This window comes from Marmota marmota, unplaced genomic scaffold (assembly GCF_001458135.2).
Source record: "Marmota marmota marmota unplaced genomic scaffold, marMar, whole genome shotgun sequence".
Classification (NCBI taxonomy): Eukaryota; Metazoa; Chordata; class Mammalia; order Rodentia; family Sciuridae; genus Marmota; species Marmota marmota.
The window spans coordinates 13834847-13855217 of NW_025999960.1; the positions used below are offsets into that span (position 1 = coordinate 13834847).

The window sequence follows — 20371 nt, forward strand, 5'->3', positions numbered from 1 at the left end:
ATTCCTTACCTTACAACAGTGGTACTATTATCCCAATATTACTGATAAGGATACTGATTGAATAAGAAAGTTACCCATGTAACCAGCAAGTAACTGACTAGATCAGAGGTTGCACCTAGACTATGTACTCCTGACCCCTTGTCCTGTCCACTGGACTGTGAACACCACAGGATAGGATAGAACAAGTTCCTGTTTGATTTGTCTGAGCTCTCAAATTTGTTATAGGTTCCCTTCTTGGCTGGTTTCTTCCTAGAATTGTGTCCTAAATAATCCGACAACAGGTGAGAATTCTTTTTAATATCTCTCAGTTTGGTCAACCTCTGCAGTCACAGAAGCTGCATCCAGGATGTCCTTCTGTTCCCTGTATATGTGATAGAAGGGGCTGGTTACTGGTACTGGAGCCAAGAGTCGCCCACCACTCACCTCCCCGTTGTTTGCTTGTGATGCTCTTTCCATGTTTCACATTGCACCTGGAAGATTTCTCTCCCTCTCTTAGAGGACTTGGTGAGCCTTCAAGCACTTCACCAAGATACCACTTTCCCCTGAAAGGACTTGAAAGGAGGAATATCATTCCCAGCCCTGCTCCAGGGAAAATGCAGGGATACCAACAGTCAAGGGATCCATAAACAAAGAAGAGACACGTTTCTGTTTTTTGTTTTTAATAACTTTAATTGGAGACCTGACCTCTCTAAGTCAGGGAGCAGGACTGACTCTGTGGAGCCCCATCTGGCTCCAAGCAGGCCCAGGGGAGAAAAGCACCACTGTGGTGGAGATAGGGAGCAGTCTCCCTGGTCTCCCATCTAGAGTGATTCAAAATATTGCAGCTGGCTAAGCCTTAATAGAGAATAAGTTATAGTTGCCTTTCTTTTTCTGATGCTAAATCTTCCTCCTCTTATGGGAATTCTATTTAAAAAAAAAAACTATTTGGGATCAAAACATAAGAGTGCAGATGCACTAAACATCTATAATCAGGAAGCTTCTGGAAACAGATACTGAGTTGACCACAAAACACTCAGGCCTGGGGAAGACACCCTGCCCCAGCCCATTTGCTGTCCCAACCATTACCCAGCTCTGTTCAATGACAGAGTTCTCCCAGACTCTGTTCCAAAAGGATCTTACTGTACAAAAGACTAAAGGCCCACTGGTTAGTTTCTGTGGCCTGACTTCTTTGAGGCCCCTGACACAGAGCCAAATTGCAGTTTGCAGAGCTGTAAACAATAACAGCCATTATAGTAATCTTATATTTCTATTAGCAGTTCTTCCTAAGAACATTTGAAAAGACCTCAGTAAATGTATCATCAGGTTTGTCCTCTCGCCAACCCCCAAAACAGGAAAAGGGGTAGACCTCTTCCCATTATGTTAGAGGGAAGCAGGAGGCACTGTGAGGCCAGAGGACTTGCTCACAGTTCCACCACGCATCAGAGCAAGGAACCATCAAGGCCCTCCACCTCCTCCACCTGGACTTTGTTTCTTAGTCGATATTGTTAAAATACTGGATGACAAATGTTTGACTGCTTCTCTGCATTTTCTAATTTGTTTCTTTCCTCCTGTATAGGCATTTTTGGTTTGGGGGTTCTGTTTCACTGATGTGGGATTTCCTCCCAGCCTCCTCCCTCCCTTTTCCAGTCCAGAGTAGACAGCACCTCAGTCCTGCAAGAGTCCTCCCTGCCCTCATGGCCCTTTCTGGCTCAAAGTTCTGTTCTAATGGGTGGAAGACACCACGTAGGCTGTGGCAATGTACTTCTTGCCATTTCCATAGGTAGTCTTGTCCCAGGGATAGGTCTGGATAGCCAAGGGATAACCACCCAGGCTTAACTGGCACCTGTGGGAAAAGATCATGAAATCAGAGGGGCCCACCACTCCACCTTGCCTCTTTCCCCCAGGCTGCAAGGATCCAGCCCCCTCCCCGCTCAAAAAAAAAAAAGGGTTCTGTCCTTTATGACAGAGCTGCCACAGATTTCTGCTGCCACAGATTTCTGCAGCCACTGAGGCATCTGGACCTTATTTTCTGTCTTCGGAAAGAGGAGCTTTCCTCATCTTTCCCAGAGCAATATTTTAAAACCCCAGATTCTAGAACTGAAGTTCTCAGAATGAATATTTGTTTCATCTTTCAGAAGCATAGAACCCTGCCAGGTGGTGGCGCACACCTATAATTCCAGTGACTCATGAGTTTGAGGCAAGAAGATTGCAAGTTGAGGCCAACCTCAGCAACTTACAAGACCTTGTCTCAAAATAAAATGTAAAAATAGGATGGGGTGGGTGGCTCAGTAGTAGAGCACTCCTTGGTTCAAACCCAGTATTAAAAAAAAATTTTTTTAATTTAAAAAAATTTTTAAATAGTAGAACCCAAAGTTTCCAACTGATACAGAACAGGAAGGCCAGTTGTTACCAACTGTTCAGTTTCCCTCAAACAGCCTCAAGAACAAAAATAGAGGCTTACAGTCCCCAAGACAACCTATTTCTAACTTCTGTGAATAGTAAGATCCTGCATAAAATTGCACTTGAGGGGAAAGAAGGGAGATGGGTTCTACAGCTAAGATGAAGTTTGGCAGCCTCCAATCTAATCTAACCACTGCTCGAGGGATAAAATGGAGGCACAGCACAATGATCTGTCCAAGCCCTCTCAGCCCCTGAGTGGCAGACTCCAGATCTCTGTGGCTGGCCCAGTACTTACACTTTGCCTGGCCGGGCAATGAAGCACAAGGAGTAGAGTGCAAACTCAAACTCAGGGCTGCTGCCAATGAAAGCTGAGCCCACTTCCTTATAGTAGCCATCCCAGTTGAACTGCATCGCTAACACGTCAGGGTAGGAATCCCACTGCAAAGAAAAGGGCAGAAAGGGGGGTTTGGTGAAGGCCACAGAGTAGCATTAGAGAGGTGCCAAATGCCAGCAGTTGGTCAGTAGTTGTTGAAGGTCCATGAGGAGCCTTCAGGGAGACCGGCTTCCTTAAGTAGAAGTACCTGAGCCCCACTCAGACCCTCTGTGTGGTGTTGACAGTGCCAAGGAGGCCAGAGTCAGCAACCATAAGACCCAGACCAGAATGCCAGGGATGCAATTGTTCCTAATTGCCCCTATACCTGGAAGAGGACGGTTCATTTCCCCCAAATTATTTGCTGGTACAGGACAGCAAAGGTTTCTTTTTTGTAAATTGTATGTAGTTTAGCTCAGACTATCCAGGTTCAAACTCTCAGCCACATTTGAAAGACATTCGGGTGGGGGTGGGGAGGCGGATAATTGTATGTCATTGGTTCCTCTCCCTCAAAATCCTCCTCTGACCTCAACATCCCACCCAGATATGGTGTCCTCTTCCCTCTGACCATGCAGTTCTAGAGCCTTCCCTGGAAGGGAATACCATCTCTTGGGTGGCTAAACTTGCTGTCCAGCAAGGGAGGACACCACGTTCACAATCCCCACTGGGCTGCAGATGAGTCAGGGGGAGGAACAAGTCTGACTGTTCCAAACACAAGGATAGAAAGTGTGGCCACCAACAGGGCTTTTCCAGCACAGGTACTCACAGGTCCATCATAGTTATGGCTGTAATAGTCAACCAGGCCCTCCTTCTCCTGCAGATAGAAGCGGATCCAGTTATGGAAGCCAGTGACCTTGCCCTTTTTGATTTCACCTATAAAACAGAGCACAAGGTAAGTGATCTGGGCTTCTGGAACCATCCTGTCCCTCCAGTCCCCTTTCTCTCACCCCACACCAAGGCTGCCTCCTTCTCTGGGATCTGAATGTTCACCAGCTCAGTCCCTTACCTCACTCCCCAGAGTCCCTCACATCCCTGTCCTCTCCTCTCAGTTCAGCCAGAATGATTCTTCCCCCTAGCTGATACTAGAGACCACTCTAGTGTTTCTCCAGGAGCAAGCCTGGCCTGGTGGGAGCCTTATGGGACAGGGCAGTGGGGAACAGACTGTGAACCTCTCAGGAAGCAGCTGACCAAGCTCTGGAAGCAAAGGACTGCTCAGAGGCTAACTACCTTGCCCCCAAACACTTGTTCATTCAAGATGTAGCCCCTTGAGAGCTCCAGTATCTGGTCTTCTTTCCCTCTTAGGTACTCGAGAGAGACTATCCCTCAAAATGGCTTCTCAGACCCGTCCCTCTTGGCCTGATAGTAGAATGTCCCTCCCTGACAGCCAAGTTGGCTGTCTATTCTTCAGGGTCAGGGCTGCCCTGCTCCTGAGCAAAGTCATTCCTTTTCACCCCTTCCACCCTTCCTTTCTAAGCAGGGTGCCCCACCTGAGAAGACATGTTCAAAGCCACTGGAGTCCGCCTCCTCATTGCCTCTTGAATAGAGCCCAAACCACATATTCTTCAAGTCGTCAACGAATTCTTGTTCAGAGACATAGCGGTCTGCAGAGAGGAACACAGAGGACGTTGGAGAGGGGAAGAGAGGTCGGGTCCTGGGAAACAGAAAAGGGCCACCTGCTTCAGGACATCAAGAGAGACATGGGGGCGCTGGGGTTGTGGCTTGGCAGTAGAGTGCTTGCCTAGCATGTGTGAAGCACTGGGTTCAATCCTCAGCACCACATAAAAATAAATAAAATAAAGGTATTGTGTCCATCTACAACTGAAAATATTAAAAAAAAAAAAAAAGAGGAGAGACATGGGTTTAATCAATCAACAAATGTGTTCAACTGCCCATTCAGCAATGATCAGCAGGACACCCACTGTGTGCTAGGCCCAGACCTAAAGGCTGAGGATTCAGCAGAGAAAAATAAGGACAGGGTCTCTATCTTAGAGTTTACATTACAGAGAGGGAGACAAATAAACAAACATGGAAACACTAAAGAAATCATGTGATTTCAGACACGAGAGTAGCCTGTGATGACTAGCTAGATGGGGTTGGAGTGTGCTGTTTTGAAGTATCCCCCCCCCAAAAAAAAAATATGTTAGGAATACCCACTGTGACATGATTAAGAGGTAGGATCTTAAAATTATGCTCCATTTGTGTACAATGAATCAAAGAGCTTTCTACTGTCACGTAATACTGATTAAAACTAATAAATAATAAAAAAAAAAGAAGTGGGATCTTTAAGAGGTGATTACGCCAGGAGGGCTCTATCCTCATGAATTGATTAATGTCATTTTCACAGAAAAGGGTTCCTTATCGAAGGGATGGTTTCCTTAAAAAAAAAAAAAAACAAGTTTGGCCTTCTTTTGCCTTTTTCTCACTCTTTGTCTCTGCCTCTGCCATGGGGTGACGCAGCAAGAAGGCCGTTATTAGATACAGTCCTGCGATCTTGGACTTCCCAGCCTCCAGAACCACAAGTCAATAAATTTCTGTTCATTATAAATTACTCAGTCTGTGGTATTCTGTTCTAGCAGCATAAAACATACTAAGACAGAGGACTTCTGAAAAGGAAGACCAGAAAAACCTTTTTGAGAAAGTAGCGCTAATCAAGAGACCTGAAGGATAAGGAGTTCACCACACAAACATCTGGGGAGAAGAATTCTATTAAAAGGGAACTGTAAGTGCCAAGGCTCCAGGTAGAGAATTTATATTCAAAGAACTGAAAGAAGTTCACTGTGGCTGGAGCAAAGTAAGCAGGAGGAGAGGGGGCCTGAGAGGTAGGCAGGGACCAGATCCTGTAAGCCATGGCAAGAAGGCCAGATCCCAATCAAATAGTAATAATAACAAAAATATCTTAGATTGATTGAGGACTTTATGTGTGCCCAGCACCATTTTAAAGGGTTCCATATAATAATATTGAATCCTCAAGCCAGGTGCGTTGGTGCATGCCTGTAATCCCCGTGGCTCAGGTGGCTGAGGCAGGAGGATCATGAGTTCAAAGTCAGCCTCAGCAACTTAGCAAGGCTTTAAGTGACTCAATGAGGCCCTGTCTCTAAATAAAATATTACAAAAGGCTGGGGATGTGGCTCAGTGGTTAAGTGCCCCTGGGTTCAATCCCTGGTACCAAATAATTATTATTATTATTCCTCACATTGAATCTTCACATTAGTACTAGCCTCATGTTAGTAAGAAAGGTACTTATTATTTCCAATTAGAGAGAAGTAAACTGAAGCAGACATAGGTTATGAAACCAAGGCCAGATGGCATAATTCATAAGAGGTAGACACAGCACCCAAACCTACACAGCCTAGCTCCACAGACCTATCTCTTAACAACTCTACAGCTTTGGGCATAGAGAGACACTGAGGTGTTATGGTTTGAAGATGAGATGTACCCCAAAAGCTCCTGTGTTAATGCAGGAATATTCAGAAGTGAATTGATTAGATGAGGATAGCTGCAACCTAATTAGCCCATTCTAGTTTGAGTAGATTGACTGGGTGATAGCTATAAGCAAGTGGGATATGGCTGAAGGAGGTGGGTCACTGAGGTCATACCCTGGAAGGGTGCATCTTCTCTGTGGCCCTTTTCCCTCATCCCTCTCTCTCTGCTCTCTCGCTGCCAGTAGTGGAGCAGTGCTCCTCCGCCTCTCCCTTCCACCACGGTCTTCTGGACATAAAGCAATGGACTTACCCACCAAGGACTGAACCTCTAAAACCATGAGCCAAAATAAAGTTTTCCTCCTCTAAGTTGTTCTTGTCAGGTATTTTGGTCAGAGCAACACAAAGCTGACTAACACAGAAGGAATTTGGGCAGAGAAATTATGTGATAAGAGCTTTGCTTTTAAAAGATCATTCTGATTGCCTAAGTAAAAAGGTCCATGCAGTTTTAAGAGTGGAAGTAGAGAGGCCAATTTTGAAGCTAATGCTATCCAGGTGAACAGTTGGAGATGGCATACACTAAGTGGTAGTTGAGGAGAAGGTGTTTTGGCTTAGATCTGAAGTGTTCCCCTAAAGCTCATGTGTGAGACAATGCAAGAAAGTTTAGAGGTGAAATGATTGGGTTATGAGAGCCTTCACCTAATCAGTGCGTTAATCAACTTGAATGGATTAATTGGGTGGGTAGTGGCTGTAGGCCAGTAGGGTGTGACTGAAGGAGGTGGGTCTCTGGGGGTGTGATTTTAGGGTTTACATTTAGTGAGTGAGAGCTCTCTCTGATTCCTGATTGTCCTGTTCTGAGATGCTCTCATCCTCCATGATGTGCAGCAGCAATGGCACCATCCATCTATGGACTGAGACCTCTGAAACTGTAAACCCCAAATAAACTTTTCTTCCCCTACATTGTTCCTGTCAGATCTTTTGGTCATAGCAGTGAAACTGCTGACTAAAACAGAAGGGATGAAAAGCAGGAAGATCTGGGATATATTTTGAAGGTGGGAGTTATGGATGACAGTGGGGAGGGGTGGGGGGAAAAGAATCAAATCTAACTCCTGGGTTTTGGCCTGAACAGCTAGATGGATTCTATTGTCATTTATGAGATGGGAAAGACCCAAGGAGAAGCAGGTCAGGAGGAAAAGTGAGAACTGTGAGTTCTCTTTACACTAAATTTTGTGTAGATACCAGATAGATAGCCAAGTGGAGATGTTGAAATGGCCATTGGGAAAAAAGGGAAAGGTGAGGACTGGAGATTTAAATCAGAGAGTCAGGGCTGGGGATGTGGTTCAAGCGGTAGGGCGCTCGCCTGGCATGTGGGTAGCCCGGGTTCAATCCTCAGCACCACATACAAACAAAGATGTTGTGTCTGCCAAAAAATAAAAATAAATAAATATTAAAATTCTCTCTCTCCCTCTCTCTCTCTTAAAAAAATAAATAAATAAATCAGAGAGTCATCAAATACTGACTGTTTATGGCCCAGAATTGTGTGTAGAGGATCTAAAAAGAGACACCAGAAATATTCTCTCCTTTCAAGGACTTAAATGCAGTTGGAAAATAAGTCTGAATACATTAAAAAAAAAAAAAATAACAGATTAGTTTCACAAGCTGAATAGTTGCCCTTACTAGCACTTACTTGGGGCCAAATTTTCCACTGGGTGCTTTACAAATATTAATCCTCAAAGACATCATTTCACAGATGAGACTCAGCAAGGTAAATAACTTTCTCAGGAGTCTTAGTTCATTTTCGATTGCTATAACTAAACACCTGAGACTCCGTAGTTTATAAAGAGTAGAGGTTTAGTTTGCTTATAGTTCTGGAGTCTAGGAAGTCCAACATCTAGGTGCTGGCATCTGGTGAATACCTTCTTGCTGAATCATAATATGGTAAAAGGCATCACAGGGCAAGACAGAGCAAGTACACCAGAGAGAACTCACTTTTATAACAGAGCTACTCCTTGGACAATCCATTAATCCATTAACTGATTAACTATTCATGAGGGCAATCCCCCAAGACCCAGTTGCTTCGCACAGCTCTCACATCCAATTACCATTAATATATAATATTAGGAATTAAGTTTCCAGCACATGAAATTTGGAGGACATGTTCAAACTGTAGCACAAGAGTCATACCACTAGTCAGTATCAGAACCAGGAGAAAACCAAGTCTCTCTGGCCCTAGGTTATTCTGGGTCATAGCCTAATCTCTCAGTCTCCAAAGGGATGCTGAAAGCCAGCAAGAACTGAAGCAATTGAACTCTTCATAGAGGTGGTGAGACCTGAGCAAGAACCTAAAGAATAAAGAATAAAGGCTGGGCATGGTGGTGCAAACCTATAATTCCTGCAGCTTGGGAGGCTGAGGGAGGAGGATCACAAGTTCGAGGCCAACCTCAGCAACTTAGACCCTAAGCAAATTAGCAAGACATCATCTTTAAAAATAAATAAATAAAAATAAAAAGGAGTGGAGATATGGATCATTGGTTGAGCACCCCTGGGTTCAATCCCCAGTAGCAAAAAAAAAAAAAAAAAAAGTGGCATTTGGACAAGGAGGGAAAGAGAAATGAGAAAAAGTGAGTAATGAAGAACCTGGCCTCATATTGGAACCAAGGTTCCAGAGCCAGCTCTGCTTCCAACTCCTTTGTGGCCTGGGTCCCATCTAGCCTGGCTCCGCCTCCATTTCTCTCACTGAAAAGCAGACGGCTCACTCCACTCTCATGCGTTTACCACAGAGAGAACACCAGGGGGCGACACAGGACTGCATCATCTCATGGAATCACTCCTGTGTCACCTAAAAACAGCAGAGCTGTGGAGGCCATCCCACAGCCAGTGAGAGGAGACCTGGACAGCGCCACCCCTGAGACAAAGCCCAGCTGCTTGGAATTCGGGGAAGGAATCTGGAGGACACTGACAAACACAACCAGAGCCAAAAAGTCCTGCTGTCAAAACCTTTTTTGGTCTGACTTGAATGTATCTGTATCTGGAGACATTCCCACCAGAACTCTTCCTGGTAGGACATCCTCTCTGAACCTTTGTTGATTTTCTGTAGCTGTTCCCCACAAAAAAAAAGAAGAAGAAGAAGAAGAAGAAGAAGAAGAAGAAGAAGAAGAAGAAGAAGAAGAAAGCCAAGCCCTTCCTGGACTTAGTGCAGAAAAGGCAAAAGAGTTGGGGACTATATCTGCCTGATCCATAAAGCGACTTGGATCCATAGAGGTGGCTAAGAAGTGCCCCGGGGTGAGGGAGTCTCATAACCCTGCAGGGGACCCTGAGACTGAAGCAGAGGCTGAGGGATCCACAAGGCTGCTAACACTCAGTCAAAAGATGGGGTGACCCAGGTATGGTAGCACACAACTGTGATCCCATCTATTTGGGAGACTAAGGCAGGAGGATTGCAAAATTGAGTTCAGGCTTCATGACTTACCAAGATCCTGTCTCAAAATAAAGTGAAAAGGACTGGGGATGTAACTCAGTGGTAGAGCACTTGCCTAGCATGCCCTGGGTTCAATCCCTAGCATAGAAGAAGGGGAAGAAGAGGAAAAAGGAGGTGATCTCCAAGCCAAACAGAGGATTCTGCAGCCCCTAGTAGGGCCCATAATCTCTCCATGACTCCCCTCTGGCCTTAACTCTGTCCCTCCCAGGTGTGCACTTGCCTCTGTGTGGTCCTCTGCTTCCTCACCTGCTCTCCCAACACCCCATTGTGCAGCCCTCAGAGGTGTCTGGCTCTCCTGCAGACAGACCCGCATCCTCAACAGTGCCTCATGGGGCCTGGGAATGGCTCACTCACTCTGGTGATGGAGAAAGCTGTAGAGCTCCTTCATCACTGCTGTCTTCATGATCTCTCTGAGGAAGACACCCTGTTCGGCCAGCTGCTGGGCATTGAAGTGCTCCCCATGGCCCGTCGCCCGCTGGTAGTTGTTGAGCAGGTTAATGAAGGCTGCGTAGGTGGGCTTGGAGAACAGCTGCTCATTGACATACGTGAAGAGCCTGGGGCAGGAGGAGGGACACCCACAGAGGGGCCTGAACATGCAGCAAAAACTCTTCCAGAAACTTCCAGAGAGCCCAGGGGCAGCACATGAGGATTGGAGGGGGACTTCAGGTGCTCTTGAAGGTTATGCATGAAGCCACTTTTATTCCACTCCATCTCCTAGAAGATCTTCCCTGTCCTCAACCCAACCAATTCCAGAAACCCTCCCAAATGTATACCCACAGTCCTTCAAGGAGGCTTCCTTGTCTCTGAAGAACTATTTTTCCCCTCTCCCTTTCCTCCTGCCTGATTTGAGGAGAAAAGAGTAGGAGCATCAAAGAAGGAAGGATTGAAGAGAGACTCTGTGGGGACCAGGGGGACTCACGGCTCTGGGCAGCGATCCACTTGGTCTCCCGTCTCTGAAGGGGAGATGCGGTTTTGACTGTTGAGAACGATGTCTTCCTTCTGGGCTTTGTTGGTGTCTGCCTTGTAGATCTTCTCAGAGATGCTCTGAAGCTCCTCTTTGGTTATGGCATCACTGCTGTGGGAGAAGCCCTCTGGGAGGAAATGGAGAAGGGGTGATCTCAGGGCCAGAGGGAAGGCAAGACAGGCCAACGTCTGTGTGCATCCCCTCCTGAGCACCTTGGAGAAGCCTGCAGGAGGTGGTTGGAGGGCAGGGGCCTAAGGACCCTTAACATCAACCCATGTCGTTGCCATGAATGTCCACAGAATGTCCACCCTGCCCCTTCCCTCTAGGAAGATTCTCAAACTGTAGCAGGCATCAGAATCACCCAGAAGACTTGTTAAAACAGAGGGGTGAGCTCACCCCCAAAGTTTCTATCAATAGGTCTGGGGTGAGACCCTAGCGTTTGCGTTTCTTATAGATTCTCAGATGCTGGTGCTGCTGGTCCAGGGACCACACTTTGAAAACCACTGCATGAGAGTCCTTGTGTATCTGGGGCTATGCGGAGGGAGCAGACTGACCGTGGTCGCCACACAGGCTCTCGAAATCCTTGCAGCAGTTCCCAAATTCTTGGCAGCGGTCATTGCAGTGGCAGGGGTGGTGCTTGTCGAAGGCTTCGCGGCAGCGGCCCTGGCAGGAGCTGGGTGCCGAGTACAAGCCTGAGAGCCGAGGAGAGGCGAGTCCCCATCTGGCCACTAGAGGGCGAGCCGAGCGCCCGTGCCGCTCCCTCCCTCCCCGCCGGCTCCTGATCCTCCTCACTAGGTCTCCAGGGAAGGAAAACAAACAGGTCCAGTTCCTGCACGCCCTTCACAGTCAGGAAGTCCTTTCTGATGCTGAACTTTATTTTCTGGCCTGTTGTTTTTATAATCTTCCCACTCTAAAAATAAAACCTCTTCCACTTCCCTCCCCAGGCCTCGGACTCTTTCCTGGTTACCCCTCCCCTTCCCTGGCAACAGGCCCCTCTCCCTCTGAGGCTAGGGAGCCCTGCCAACCTCTCTCTTGGAGCCAGGCCTGGCCCTTAGGCCTGGCAGAGCCCTCCCCTCATCGCCCCTGGTGTCCCATCTTTATCCTGAAGGTCCCATTTGGGAAGGCAGGCTCACTATTATCCGGGGCCTCTTCTTCCAGCTCCAAGAATTCCTCTGGCTCCTCCTCCGCTGCAATTAGAAAAATAAAGTTACCCGCCACCCCTAAGGACTTCCATCCCTTACTGGGCATGGTGGCCCATTCCTGTAATCCCCATGACTTGGGAGGCTGAGATGGGAGGCTCACAATCTCTGGGACAGTCTGAGCAACTTAGGGAGACCCTCAGCAACTTAACCAGACTGTGTCTCAAAATATAAAAAACTGACTGAGGGTGCTCAGTGGTAAAGCAACCCTGGGTTCAATCCCCAATACCTAAACACACACACACACACACACACACACACACACACACAAAGAAAAATATTTCCCTCCCCCTTTTTTCCTGGTTCTGAAGTCTCCCAGCCTCAGGGACAACCATGTGCACTGGAAGCAGATAGTAAACAAGGGCTGCAGTACAAAGGACTAGGCCCACATCAAAGAGGATGAAAACTGCATTTCCAGTGGAAGGAGTTTATTGAAAGCTTTTATCAAAAAAGCTAAAATAAGCTGGGCACAGTGAGGTAGCCCTGTAATCCCAGTGGTTTGGGAGGCTAAGGCAGGAGGATTGCAAGTTCAAAGCCAGCCTCAGCAAAAGCAAGGCTCTAAGCAACTCAGTGAGACCCTGTCTCTAAATAAAATACAAAATAGGGCTGGGGATAGGGCTCAGTTCAAGTACTCCTGAGTCCAATCCCAGTACCAAAAAACAAAAAGCTGTTTGCAGGAAAAACATGTTCAGGAAAGCACTACTGCAACCTGAGTGACCACCTCCTGTGCTCTGGTAGAGAAGGGTGTGGTGGGAGTGAGGGGGAGAGGAAGGAATGTTCCCAGGAATCTGAGCTCCTCTACCATCACACGTAGAATAGCCCACCTCCACGGCTGTCCCAAAGAAACGGCCATGGTACAGAGTGACTCAGAAGCTTTTAGTGAGGCTGCTGGATAGGATTGTGATATCACAATCAGAACCACTAGTCAGGTTATTTGCTCAGTCAACAACATCTTCTGATCTCTTACTTTGTGCTGGACTGTGTTCTAAGGGTTAGAAATCCATAAACTGTTCTGGGGATATAGCTCAGTTGGTAAAGTGCTTGCCTAGCATGCACAAGGCCCTGGGTTCAATCCCCAGCACCACCAAAAAAACAAAAAAACAAAGCAAAAAACACACACACACAATATAAACAAAACTGAATCTATATCAAATCAAAGACCAAAAAAAGGGCTGAGGCTGTAGCTTAGTTGTAGAGCATTTGCCTGGCACATAAAAATAAATAAAATAAAGGCATGTGTCCATCTACTACTAAAAATACTTTTTTTAGAAAAGAAAAGAAATCCATAAACTCCTTAATTCAGCCACAGTTGATATTCATGGACTTTTGTGAGCTGAGCTAGAGTTACATCATTTACAATATTTTTTTTCCTGTAGGAAAGAGGTTCTGAGTTGCAAATCAGAAACTTAGAGATGAAGTGTTTCCAAGGCTGGGTATGACTACTATCTTGGAGTGTCAGTATGATCAGGCCTTCCTGTGTCTGCTGAATGATAAGAAAGGAGAGGGCACAGAGGCAGCAGAAAATAGTGGGCTCTGATTCTGGCTCTGAGCACTGGGTTGGTGTTTTTGTGTAAATTGAATAAAGGGTCCGTGTGAGTGGAAGCAGTTCCATGAACACACAGCTGGTCAGCAGATACTACCTTTGGGCAAATTAGGAAAGACTCTCCTTTCTCTCAGCAGATATAGGTCTGCACCAGAGAACACAATTTGGTGAGAAGGGTACATATTAAATTTTAGGCCACTCAGCCAGGTGCCTTGTTCATTGGACAATCTGTACCACCAGATGTGGTATTTTGCTGACCATTACCTTCTATGGTTTCCTTGATCATGTGTTCCAAACTGGGAGTTAGGGCACATGATTTGACAATGAACTCAGCAAGTCTTCATGTCACAAAGCAAAAGATCATTTCCTAAGAGTTTGTTAAATTGCAAGCATCCGAAAAAGAAGATTATTCAAAAATGATTGTTCAAAAACTATTCACTTAGCCGGGCCTGGTGATGCACACCTGTAATCTCAGCTACTTGGAAGGCTGAGGCAGAAAGATTGCAAGTTCAAGGTCAACATCTGCAACTTAGCAAAACCCTAAGCAACTTAACGAGACTCTGTCTCAAAATAAAAGTTAAAAGGACTAGGTTAAGTGGCTCTGGGTTCAACCCCCAACACCAAAATAATAATAATAATAATAATAATAATTATTATTATTATTATTATTCATTTAAGGCTGAATCATGGGAACAGTGGAGGAACAATTGGCCTTTGCAGGTAGTGCATGTCCTGTTTTAATCAGTAGTCTGAGAATAAAAGTTTGAAGATGTGGCTGCTCTGTCCACTCATTAGAAGAGAGGGGTGCATTGTGACAGTCACAATGACACCTGCAGCCTTCCTGGTAGCAAACAGATTGTGAGAGAGCTCATTGCCATTTTTATAATTTTGTGATTTAAGGTGTTGAATAGGGTCTGAGCATGTAGCTCATTGTTACAGTGCTTGCTTAAGGTTCACAAGACTCTGGGTTCATCCCCAGCACCAAAAAACAAAAAAGAAAGAAAAAAAAGTGTTGAATAACAATTGGTAATGTCACGATGCTAAAATAGAGTTTTACCATTTTGCACAAACTTTCATGACATTGTTAATCCTGATCATTCAGATATTCCAGGTAAATGGCATCTACCATATTTTAAATTGGGGACTTCTTAGAAAACCTGAGACAAGTGATAGCCAAATACCTGCCCCCTGGCCCTGCCCCTTCCCCTCAGTGCACTCATCACCTCCGCCCACCCCCAGCCCTGAGCCCTGCGCCAGACTGCTGCACACCCAGGTCAGTGGCCCCTCAGGCAGGCTAGACTTGCACCCTGGTCCTGCCTTCCACAGGAGACTCACCGGTACACAGATGTTCGTAGTCTTCACAGCAGTCCCCGTGACGGGAACACCGGCGGTCACATTGGCAAGCAGCATCTCGGTTAAACTTCTCATTACAGCGAGATGCACATGATTCCAGGTTTCCTGGGGGCAGTAAATATTACAGACTCAGCTCTCTGGGGATCCTGTGCTCCTCCTAAGGGTGCTCCCTGAGGGAGAGTTCACAGACAAGGATGGGGGGCCCCCTGGTAGGTAAAGTTATTGCTATCTGCAGGAAAGAAGCACATCCAGATCCTTCCATGCGCAGCATAAGCCTCCTCCTAGCACCGGCCAGATGCTACAGGGCTCATAGCACTGACCAGACTCAAATGCCTTTTGGGGTAAGACCTGTGACATACACAAGAAAAGGAGCAGATATGAGGCCAGAGGAAGAGTTGCAGACTGTGAGAAATGAGTGATGCCCTGTCTGAAATTTGCATCCATTTCTCAGTTCCAGCCAACTGCAACTTGGTGTTACCAGAGGCTCCTGATTTTCAAGAGAAACCTTTTTTTTTTTTTTTAACTGAGGTTAAGCAAGGGGTTGCTTAACCACTGAGTCATATCCCCAGCCCTTTTTAAAAAAATTATTTAGAGACAGGGTCTTGCTGAGTTGCTTAGGGCCTTGCTAAGTTGCTGAGGCTGGCTTTGAACTCATAACCCTCCTGCCTCAGCCTCCCAAGCGGCTGGGATTGCAGGCATGTGCCATCACATCCAGATGGAACCTTCATCTTTATGTGAAAATTTGCCAGTTTTTAAAACTTCAGGCAGTCCCATGAAAAGGTCTGTGGACTGGACATGGCCCACTGGCCACCATTCACCTGTCACGTAAAAGGGAAGTAACTGTGTTCCAGTGGTGTCCCCTACCCTTTTCTCTCTGACCTACCTCCTTGTTCCCATTCTGTTCCTTTTATGCTCTTTGATTCTGGTTCTTCCCTCTGCCCCAGTCTGGTCTTGGTTGCATCCACTTGTCCCTGTGTCACATCTTTCTGTTTCTTCCAGTCTTTGGAATGCATTCAGATGAGTTTAGGCTCAGGGTGGTGAATGAGGCGTTGTGGGTGAGAATGGGGCTTTGGACAGGATCCTGTTCTGTAACCACAGACCACATCCCTCACTCCCGCCAAATGGTTCATGGTTCACAGAAGCAAGCTTCTGGTTACAAGGGGAGTAAAAATTTTTGAAAGGAATAGTACAAATTCACTACCATTCTTTTAAAAAACAAATTAAAATAGAAAGCCCCACCACAAAGACAACTCAGCAAAGACAGTGCCAATGAACGTCAGGAACCATTTCTTTCCACTCAGGGCTTTAAGGGCCACGACAGAGTCTGTTTCCATTTGACGTTCCTGAGGTTTAGATGTTGAGAATGCTGGGTTTAGGGGTCAGGCCGAGAGCATTGCACAAAATGTCAAGATCAAAGTCAGAGTTACCATGAGCATCGGAATCATATCAGTGAGGAAACTGAAACCTAACTTGGTTTTAGTTCACAGTTGGAGTTAGGTTTCAATTAAGGGCTATAGCTAAGAAGTGCCCTTGCATCAAATTTATTGATAAAGTAACAATTTTGTATTGATATTTGTATAAGGAATGGGGTAAGATTGACGGTGATGTTTAGGGTTGACAAATATATCAGGATTAGAAGGAGAGAACTAACTCCACTTTGGAGCTTGACTCCGGCTGGGATTCAACAGGGATCTAGTATGCATATTTAAGCCTGGCTTGGATCAGAGGTAAATATTAGGAATATGAGTTTAGTAACTGTTTTGAATCCTTGGATTTATACTGTGTCTAATGGGAGATGGCATAGCAGAGAGGTGAGAACCTGTACCCTCACCAAGTTGCTTAGGACTAGAATTCTAGTTCTGCTGTTTTCTAGCTATTTGATCTGGGGAAAGTTATTTAAATTTCTTTGCCTTGTTTCCTTATTTGTAAAAGTGGAGGTATAGCTGAATAGTACAGCACTTGCCTAGCATGTATGAAGTCCTGGTACTTAAAAACAAATAAATAATGAAGCTGGGCTCCTGTGGCACATGCCTGTAATCCCAGCAGCTCAGGAGGCTGAGGCAGGAGTTCAAAACCAGCCTTAACAACTTTAGCAAGGCCCTAAGCAACTCAGTGAAATCCTGCCTCAAAATAAAAAAGATATGGGGTGTGGCATAGTGGTTAAGCAGCCCTGGTACCAAAAAAAAAAAAAAGAAAGAAAGAAAGGTGATAAAATAGTGAAGCCTATCTCATAGAATATTTTTAAGAATTAAAAGAAATAAAGGGGCACTATTTTATCATTTAAAAAAAAAAGAACTAAATGAAAGCCAGGTACATCAGCGTACATCTATTATCCCAACTACTGAGGAGACTGAGACAGGAGGATCACAGGTTCAAGGCAAGTCTGCAACTTAGTGAAACCCTGTCTCAAATAAAATATATAAGGCTAGGGTTATATATAACTCAGTGGGAGAACACCCATGGATTCAAGACCTAGTACGGTGACATTAATAATGAGGACAATTAAATGAGTTAAAGTTTGTAAGGCACTTAGAACAATGCATGACACGTAATACAGCCATGTATTTGTTAAGCAAATAAACAGCGGGAACATTCCATGCCCATCTTCAAGGTGGCAAGTGTTTAGACTGGCTGGAGTTATTGTCCTTGCACAGGGACCCTGCCCACATACTCCATCTAGCCGACTCCCTCCCCAGGTTCAGCTGGGCCAAGGGCTGTGCTGTCAGCACACACATGTTGCTCTTGGTTTCCTGGCTGACATAATCACGAGTGTGTTTTCTTTACATTAGAGAGGTGACAGGTCAAGGTTAACCCAGATCTTAATACAACTTATTTTGTGCAGGGCTTCCAAGGCATCCAAGAAGACAGGACTGTGGTCCAGGGAATTGTCCCTAAAAGAGACCAAGCTCCGGGGCCCCTTGTTCCTGCAACCCCACAGGAACTCCTCTGGAATCTTAAATGATGCTTTTGGCACTTGAATGCAAAGGTCTTAAGGAGAAATTTTCATCCCAGGAGGAAGGCTCCGCCAGCGGCCCACTCGGTCAGCCTGGCAGTACACCCAGAATCCAAGGGAGAGAATGCAGATGAATCAGGGCAGTGCTTTAATGGGCCAGATCAGCAGAGTGCAAGGAAGGAATTCACTCCATTCCAGCGCTGGCCCTGGTTGAGAAGGGCAACCAGGGAACAGTCAACTGTGGAGTGAGGAGAACTCCCCACCAAACTCCCCGGACCTTTTTCCTGTCTGTTCAGGAGTAGCCCTAGTAAGAACCCCTCACCGAGGGGTCCTCGAATGTCTCTGTGAACTAGTTCTGCTTCAAGGTGACCTTGGGATGTGAAGGTGGAGGGCAGGGTGGGAGGGACTTTTCTTCATAGGCGCCTTGCTGTGCTGCTCTGGGGACACTCAGATGACCAGTCACCCAGACTACCCACTCCAGGGCACCCACCCAGCACCTCCTGTTGACACAGACGCTTTGTGTAAGCCTCACAACCAAGCCAGGAGCCTGAATCACCGTCCAGCAGCTTTCCACCCTGTCCCTTTGCCTCATCTCTGGCGCTTGCTTGTCTTCACTTTGGCCTTTCTTCTCTTGGTCCTGCGTTCTCCCACCGTTCCCCACAAAGAGCTGTGGTTCCCCCTCCCTCCATGAAGTATGAAATTTCCCTTCACCCTCTAAGACTTTAATACGCCACAGCTTTTACTCCCTATCCCTGCATGAACACAGAGTCCCTATAGGCCCACCCTCATTGCCTCTGATGGCTGAGGAGTCCCACTGTATGCCTCTTGAGGCTCCAGATTTCCATGGAGACCTAGTCAGCCAAAAAATCTTTATCCCCAGGACCAGCTTTGCAAGCTTCTGTTCGTTTGAAACAACCAAGGTCCTTGGCACACACCCAGCTCATTCGTGATGACCTGAGGCTGCCCCCCACTTCACCCAGTGATCCCCATTCTGGCATCCTGGTCCCAAGGTGTTGGGGTGGAAGAGACGTGAGCAGAGCCTCTTTCTTCCCATCTTCAGAGGCCTCATTGCTCCGGCCTCACGGCCCCACTCACGCTTCCCCATCAGTCCCACAGCCAGGTGTGATCACTGCCGGCCCCCAGCAGGCAGTTCTGAAGCAACTGCTGCCTGGCTCTCAGGGACATCCCCTGCGGACTGGATCTCTAGTGCCCTCTCCTGAGACTGAGATATCATGAGCCACCACACCAGGCTCAGGAACTCCCCTTTCTCCTCCATACCAGCTGGCCTGAGGCTGAGGTTCCCAAACCCCCTAACCCTCTCCACCACCCAGGGCCAGACAGAGTTGGGTCCTGGGCAGAGGTACATAGTCCCATCCAGTGTTGAGGGCCTGGGGCTTTTTCCTCCCAGGGTTTTCCATTCAGGCATCCCATTAGGGGACTTCTTATCCATAGCCTGATTGAAAATGCCCCAAGAGTCAGTTCCTCCCAGAAATATTTATAATCACGATGCTAACTGAAGTCAAATTCTCTGAGATCTCACCTCTCCTTGGATGTTTCTCCACATTATTTTATTTGATCCAGGCAGGAGCAACCTGGGTGGGTGGAATGGGCATCAAGCTCTGACTCTTTCTCCTCGGGCAGAGGAGGATTCCGCCCACACCTCTCAGATGGGCCTCCTCCCTCGACACTTCTCCCTCCCCACCCATTAACTATCAGTTAACACATCAGTAGCAGACCTTTGCATGGTTACTAACAGCAAAGTGCTCACTTCCTCCCTGGTGCCATCCCTTACACCGCTAGCAACTGTGGGCCAGGCCCCTTCTCTACTCCTAAGGCCCCCTAACACTGGGACCAAGAGCCATTCCTCTGACCAGCCCCAGATGGGATATGACCCACCTTCAGGTCAGGGGCCCTCGGGGTAGAGCCCATCTCCTAAGGCTTTACCCACAGAAAGTTCACACTCTGATAACCTCACTGGCTCTCCAGGAGCAGTAGAGGGAATGACCAAGGTCAGACAGTCAAGCCAGCCAAATTCAGCAACCACAGCCCCAGTTTTACATCATATAGTGGCCCCAGAAGATATAGTCTTTGTGAGATCCAAAATCTACCCCAACAACTGATGTTTGGAACTGATCCTTCTGGGTGTCAAGAAGGAGCCACCATGAAACGGGTCCATCATTCCTGCAACTTTCCCCACACGGCCTAGCCCACTCCAGAGACAGCTCCTGCACTCGACAGACCAAAAGTGCTGCATGGCTCTAGGACAGAGTTCACCCTCCCTTGTCCCACTTCCCTCACCCACTGCCAAGTTCTCCAACCCTCTGTTCTTTAGGCAAGACCCTTACCACCAAACTCCCATGTTGAACAGATAATGACTCACCAGCCCAGGCCAGGCCACAGAGCACAGCCACCGTCAGGGGGACACAGGCCCTCATGGTGCCCAGTTGTAGGCCAACAGGGGACTGGCTATTGGACTTCCACTAGAGTCAAGGTGGATGTCACAACCCTCAGATGAGCCTTAGTACCCAGGATGATTCTTTTAAAGACATCAGGACTTGTGGATCTGGTGCATCCAGATCTGTCCAGGAAGAAAATGGGGAGGGAGGGATCCCAAATGGATGGGCGGTGGAGTGAAGGTGGGGCCTCACTGCTGTTTGAAGCCAAAGAGAAGGTGATTAAGCAGGCAGTTAGTGCCAGATGTTTAGAACAGGTC

At 46.9% G+C, this 20371-nt stretch overlaps 1 protein-coding gene and 1 long non-coding RNA gene across 6 annotated transcripts in view; one reads left to right on the forward strand and one right to left on the reverse strand.

Moving 5' to 3' along the window:
• On the forward strand, positions 1–4358 carry LOC125616653. Of its 2 annotated transcripts, none has more exons than XR_007347389.1 (3): positions 1–281; positions 3570–3641; positions 4224–4321. It is a non-coding gene; the product is annotated as an uncharacterized LOC125616653 (long non-coding RNA). The 2 variants fall into 2 exon arrangements; XR_007347388.1 differs by having other exon boundaries at positions 6–281; positions 4227–4358.
• Endou (endonuclease, poly(U) specific) overlaps positions 1634–20371 on the reverse strand; it is a 26930-nt gene continuing 8192 nt past the window's right edge. Inside the window, exons 2-11 of one of the 4 annotated variants that reach the window (XM_048802609.1) lie at positions 20039–20236; positions 14688–14810; positions 11744–11797; positions 11165–11302; positions 10566–10737; positions 10001–10200; positions 4237–4350; positions 3516–3622; positions 2675–2817; positions 1634–1822 (exon numbers count right to left, since the gene is read on the reverse strand). In XM_048802609.1, coding sequence (XP_048658566.1) covers positions 1702–1822; positions 2675–2817; positions 3516–3622; positions 4237–4350; positions 10001–10200; positions 10566–10737; positions 11165–11302; positions 11744–11797; positions 14688–14810; positions 20039–20093 — 1227 coding nt within the window. In that variant the 5' untranslated portion in view covers positions 20094–20236 and the 3' untranslated portion in view covers positions 1634–1701. Of the gene's footprint in view, positions 1823–2674; positions 2818–3515; positions 3623–4236; positions 4351–10000; positions 10201–10565; positions 10738–11164; positions 11303–11743; positions 11798–14687; positions 14811–15588; positions 16629–20038; positions 20237–20371 lie in introns of those variants that run through there. The other 3 variants (XM_015493258.2, XM_048802610.1, XM_048802611.1) reach the window with 3 other exon arrangements.